Source organism: Cynocephalus volans, chromosome 7 (genome assembly GCF_027409185.1).
Source record: "Cynocephalus volans isolate mCynVol1 chromosome 7, mCynVol1.pri, whole genome shotgun sequence".
Classification (NCBI taxonomy): domain Eukaryota; kingdom Metazoa; phylum Chordata; class Mammalia; order Dermoptera; family Cynocephalidae; genus Cynocephalus; species Cynocephalus volans.
The window spans coordinates 79002082-79008290 of record NC_084466.1 but is presented as its reverse complement, the minus strand read 5'-3'; the positions used below and the strand labels follow the sequence as shown (position 1 = coordinate 79008290).

General features: G+C 48.6%; 1 protein-coding gene across 1 annotated transcript in view; it reads left to right on the top strand.

The window, feature by feature from the left end:
- Positions 1 to 264: 264 nt before the first annotated feature.
- B3GLCT (beta 3-glucosyltransferase) overlaps positions 265 to 6209 on the top strand; it is a 111580-nt gene continuing 105635 nt past the window's right edge. The window contains exon 1 of the mRNA XM_063102841.1: positions 265 to 416. Coding sequence (XP_062958911.1) covers positions 344 to 416 — 73 coding nt within the window. The 5' untranslated portion in view covers positions 265 to 343. The remainder of the gene's footprint in view (positions 417 to 6209) is intronic.

The window sequence follows — 6209 nt, the reverse complement described above, 5'->3', positions numbered from 1 at the left end:
AAGGAGGGGTGGAGACTAGTGGCCAGAGGGAGCAGAGACACGCCTGCAAGGAGGGCGCCGTCCTGGCGGAGCAGCCTCTACCTCTTCCTGCAGCCCGTCGGCCGGGACCCCAGCCCCAGCCGCGAGCCGGGCGGGCGCTGGAAGCGCGCACAGGGGCGCTCCCGCTCCCGGCCGCCAGAGGGCGCGGCCGGAGTCGGCGCGGCGGAGAGGGAGGAGGGAGGAGGGGAGCCGGCGGCGAAGGGTCAGCCGCGGCTGCTGGGCGGCGGCGGCAGCGGCGCAGCTCCGATCTCCGCGCGCCTCCCGTCCCCGCACCCACGCAGGGAGCGCAGACCCCGCCGCCGGGATGCGGCCGCCCGCCCGCCGGGGTCGCCGCCTCGCCCTGCCGGCGTTGCTCGCGCTCCTCACCTGCTCCCTGGGTAAGTAGTGGGCGGCCCGGGCGCGCACGGGCGAGGCGTGGGCTTCGCGGGCGCAGCCGTCGGCACCCGGGTCGGCGCGGGGAAGGAGGCGCCGGACGGCCCGGCCCGGCCCTGCCCCGCCGGCGCCCGCGTCTCTCCGTCCCGGTCCCGCAGCAGCGCCCTCTCGCGGAGCCCAGGCGGGACCCGGCGCCCGGTCCCCGGGACGCGCCCACCCGGCCCCTTTCGGTCGCCGGGTCCCCGCCGCCGCCCCGGTCCCAGATGGCGTGTCGCCGCGTCCTTCCGCCAGGAGCGGCCGGGCGGCGAGGGCGCAGCGCCCACCCCCACAGGAAGCGCGGAGGAACTGTGCAACTGCGAGAAACTTTGCAAGAGGACGCGCGGCGGCCGCGGCGGGCCCGCCCCCCCGCCTTCCGCCCGCGTCCCGCCCGCCCCGCGCGCCCCGCGCTCCCGGACCCGGCCGAGGGTCGGGCTGGAGCCGGCGGGGCGGCCCCGCAGGCAGCGCGGCCGGTCCCCGCTGTCCGCGCGCCCCTCTGCCGGGCCTTCAGGACGTGCCCAGGCCCCCAAGGATAAGCGGCCAACTTGGCAGCAGCCCCTTCCCCGGATTCCGGCCAGGAAGGGAGGTCAGGGTGCCCGCGGGGCCTCCGCGCGAGCGGGCGGGCGTGGGGAGCGCCGTGGGGAAGCTTTCCCAAGTCTTGGGTCTTCCCTGGGAAAATGAGAGAACACGTCTGAAAACAGTTTTTGCCGGGTCTTCTGCTGCCGTAATGCCAATTCGTTTCTTTCTTCCATTTTCCTCACAAGGGCCTTTCTTTCCCCTTTTATCATTAAACGATGTGATAAAAGTTTTTTTTTTTTTTTTTTTTTTTAATACTTGTTATTGACTTTCGTGATGAGATTTGTTCAAGTTTGAAAGCTTGGGCGGAAAATTATTCCCTTTTCAGTCTTTTAGAGAGTTGCTGTCCTCTAACCCAGACTTAGACGTGTTTCCAGCCTGTGAGAAGGCAGTGATTTCAGACTTTAAAAAATGGCAGAATGGTGCAGTTTAGGAAAAGACGTGGTGTTACTGCACACTGCTTTTGTTAGCCCAGCGGAAACCTGGCAGCCCGCTTTTATTTGGATTTAAGCTCTCTGAATAAGGACCTTATTTGCTTCTTCTGTGTACCCCTGGTGTTTCTGTAGGCTCTCAGTAAATGAGGAAAATCGAGTGAGATTAGTGGGTAATTAATTGTTCACATGCATGATTAATTAGGCAACAATGTAATTAAAAATGTTAGGGCACCTTGGGCAGAGAAGGCTATAATTGACTGTGGGGAGCAACTGAATTTGGCTGAAGATCTGCTTTAGAGGTAGGAAGAGGCATTGCTGGGTGGCAGCCCTGGGAGAAGGGGAGGCTAGAGGTTTGGGATATTGACTAGGTGACTCCTGGCTGCATCAGTTGGCTTGTTGCCTGGGAGTTTTGCAACTAACCAAATAGGTGGGTGGTAGCTGAAATTGGCATTCTATTTATAGCACTGCACTTTATAATGCTAGACTGGGGATATAATATTTGTATATAATATATGAAGTAAATGGGGTGAAATGCGCATATGTTGCTATGTGTATCTATTTTTTTTATTACCCTTTAGGGAATGTTTGCACCGTCCAAATTTGGTAATACACTGAAGGACATTCAGAATGAACCAAAATGTCAACATATTTTTAGAGATGTCTGTTAGCCTTGTGAAGTTGTCAGATAAGCACAATAAATAAGACATAAAATCCATTAAAAGGTCCCTGTGAGACATTTAGGCTTTGTGAGCTGGCTTTCATGTGTTGGTACAGACAGGAGGCTGTGTTCTTCGAGGTCTGAAGTAAATCATGAGTACATTTTATTGAGCTCAACTTTGATGTTCGGGGAGGGGCACCGAGTGTATCAGATGTGGTCCTCATTCAGGATGTTCTTGGAATCTTGCTGAAACAGAATATGAAAGGAGTTCTGAGGCATGTGAACAATCCTGATAGTTTATAAATACCTTAAATATTCCCTTGTAAGATTGGTCTGACTCTAGTTTAGTTTTTCCACAAGCTGGAACATATTTAAGTTTTTAGAGAAAAGTCAATGTAGAGAATTTATTTTAAACCCATATACATATTCAGACAAAATTCACTGCAACTTCAGTTCTAAAGTCTGGCACCAGTTCCAGAATCAGATTTATTCAAGCCTCTTGGTCACTATTTATTAGCTGTATGGCTTTTAGTGACATTGAGTCTCAGTCTTATATAAAACGGGAGGCATGGATAGAATACTAGAACTTTGCCATCTCTTACGGTGTTAACATACTGACTCCACTGTAGCAGAGACTGCTCATGGCTTACCCAGTAACCGTTTGTCTCTTCTTTTCCTAACCAACAAAACTCATATAATTGGGGTTGAGGGGAAGGGTAGAGGAATGGTGGTGGTGGTGGCAATGTGGAACCTTTCTCAGTGGCCATTGCAAGTAGGGGTAGCCAGTGAGGTCCCTGTAGAGATTAATTGGGTGGGGTTCCTGGTGAAGCTCATTAAAGGTGGCTGACTCAACTGGAATGCAGGCCTTTCTGCCTTGTTTCATCCTCCTTCCCATTGCCTAATATGTGGATCTGATGGCTGGAGCTATGGTAACCATCTTGTGACCATGAGGTGACCTTGAAGACGGAAACCAGCGGTGAGGATGGTAGAGCAGAAAGATAGAAGAAGCCTGAGTGCCAGGTGGCTGTGGAGCACTATGCCTTCTCTGGGTTGCCTATCTCTAGACTTGTACTGCATGTGATTATACACAGCCAGACCTAATCCTAACTGATACATCTGTGAAGAAGCTTATTTGAAGCAATGGTGAAATAATAGCTATTAGCTTTTTACATCCCCTCATCTCCTCTCTGCATGAGCCAAGATTGTACTTCTTAGCACCTGCCAAAATTAGGGATGATTTTGCATTCTGAGCCAGGTTTTCTTCAGATTCGTTTCATTGCAGTGAATCAGAAATTTTAGGACATCAAGAGTCAGACCAAATTCCATTTTGTTTTGTGTTTTTTGATTTTTAAACCCTCTCTTTATTTCTTAAGCAATATGCAGATATTACTAGCACAGATATTAATCTTCTAGATGGATTCTTTGTCATCCAGGTCATCCAAGACCCTCAAGTTGGCAGGGCCCCCTTGGTCATGAACTTGACCCTGGGGAGTTTGCCTGTAGCCCACAGTCAAGCTGGAGAACATCTGCTCTAAATGGAGGTGTGGGGGAGGAGATGCTCTGACACTTTTGTTAACTTCCTCAGAGGCTAACATTGTGGGCCTAGTACTTGAGCAAGTCCTAATAATTGGCCTCATTTGGAGCACTAAGGGCCAGGTTTTTTGCTTTTTATTAGACACATTATAAAGTAAACAAGCATGATTTCTAGGCATAAAGGTAGTACTTATGGGGAATTTTCAGATGTTCTGTGTTTTTTCTCTTGTATCACTATGTGTAATTCATCTTTGGCATTGCACAGATTCTTGCTTAAGAACAATATACAGGAATCACCATAGGTTAATTTCATCTTTCCCATGATAAAGGAAAAATTATGGTGTCAGGGTCTTCTTATTGATTGAGAGTCTTCCTCATTAGCATGATTTTACAGTTTTAGTTACAAAGCCACTCTCAAAGAAATCCAGTTCAGTGTAGGTGACGATTTGAACTACTGGAAAATGTTAATTTTAAAATAGTATTAAGTATAATATTAGAAGGAAAAACTACCCAAAGTTTATTTCATTTATTCAAAAAGTAATTGTTGAGTACCTAGTATATGTCAAACATGGGGATATTGCAGGAACAAGACAGATCTAGTCTGTTTCTACCCTCGTGGAGCTTGCAGTCTAGAGGGAAGATGGCATTAAACAATTACACCAGAAACTAATCGCAGCTCTGCCAAATGCTGTGGAAGAGGTGTTCAGGACGGCATAGGAACATGTGGCAGCGAGATACATGGCTTTTGCCTAGTCCAGGGCAGTGTTTCTCAGCAGGGAACAATCTTGCACCCCAGGGAACATTGGGCACTGTCTGGAGCTTGTTTGGTTGTCTTGGGGTGGGAAGTGGGGGAGGTGGTTTGATGGGGTGCTACTGTCATCTGGAGTCAGGGATGCTGCTGAACATCTACAGTACACAGGACAACTTCACCGTGCCGTCAAACAATTAATTATTGGGTTCAAAATATCACTAGTGCCAAGGTTGAGAAAACTTAGGAAGTGACACTAATATGCAGACCTAAAGGGGAAGCAGCAATCATTTCAGTGAGGGGGAGGAAGAGTGCATGCCCAACAGCGAGACAGAGCTTGGTGCTAATGGAATCAAGTGAAGAAGGGCAGAGGACTGGACAGAGGACTTGAGAGAGGGCCTAGCAAGATCAGTAGGAGCCCGGTCAGGCAGGGCCTTGCTGGCCAGGAGATGGATTTGGGGCTTTGTCTTGGAGCAGCAGGAAACTGTTGAAGGGCTGTGATGGGGCATTACAGTGTTTTACTTCCATTTTACGAAGCTCATTCTGGTTGTCCTGTGAACAGGGACTGGAGGGGGCCGGCGGGGATGTGGGGAACTGTGCGGGGTCAACTAGGTGAGAAGATTAACAGTTTCCAAGGGTACAGTGAGCTGAGAGAATGGGTGGGGGCAAGGGTGTGTCATCGATTTCTGTCACGAGCTGAGGGTGGATAGTGGTGCTGTTTATGATTTAGGCACTAATGGAGGAGGACCAGATTTAAAAAAAAAAACAAAACAAAAAACAGCTTTTTATGTTGTGGGTAAATACACATAACGTAAAATTTATGAAGTGTAATAAATTTTAAGTATACAGTTCTGTGACATTAAGTACCCACACTTTTTCTGAAATGTACTTTAATTTAATTTTAGGGGGAGGTGAGGCTGATAAATTCAGTTTTGGACAAGTAGAGTTTGGGGTGCATGTGAGATGTTCAGGCACAGGTGAGCCGTTAGACATTTGGGTCTGGAGCTCAGGGGAGAGGTCTGGCTTGGGAGGTATTTGGGGGTCATTATACCAGGTGGCAATTTGAGTGGGTTTTGGGGTGTGTGTGTGTATGTGTGTGTGTGTTTTAAGGAAGAGAGCCTTGACTGATTGATTGAATAAATTCACTTAAGCTTTTGTGTGTACCAAAGATTTGGCAGAAATTGGGGAAGAAAGCAGTCTTATCTGCATGATATAAAGCTGTGGGCTTATAAAAAAATGTATAATAAGTATCATCAAATAAGATTTGAATGTATCTCAAGTATAGCAGTGCCATTTTCTCCTAGAGAAATGACTTATTTTCACTCCTGAGAGAATATTTTATGAAACTGAAAAGGTGATATATTTTAGTTTACATCATTGCTTCCCATAAGAAGCTCAAGGCTCTTTATACATCGTGTTGAATTTATCTTCTCCGGATCCTTGAGGGTGGATATGGAGGAGCTTGTTCTTTGTTTATGAGACAAATGAAGTAAAGGAAGTTAAATGGCCAAGGCCTGTCATGAAAATAACCCAGTGTAGTTCCCTTGAGTTTCTGCCTAGCTGTCCATCCCAGTGCATGTCAGCCTTTAGCACACACAAGAATCATCTCAGTGTGTTGAGGAAGCTCCGATTTGTTAAGGCCCTGTTTGTTAACATGCAGATTCCTGGGTCCCAGCTCCAGATTTTCTGATTCAGAAGAAATGAGAATGAGGCCTGTGGATCTGCATTTTTAACAAGGCCCCCAGGTGAGTTGCATGTACAGCCAAGTGTGGGAACCCTGCCTGAGCCATGCTGGGTCCAGGTATAAACTGGG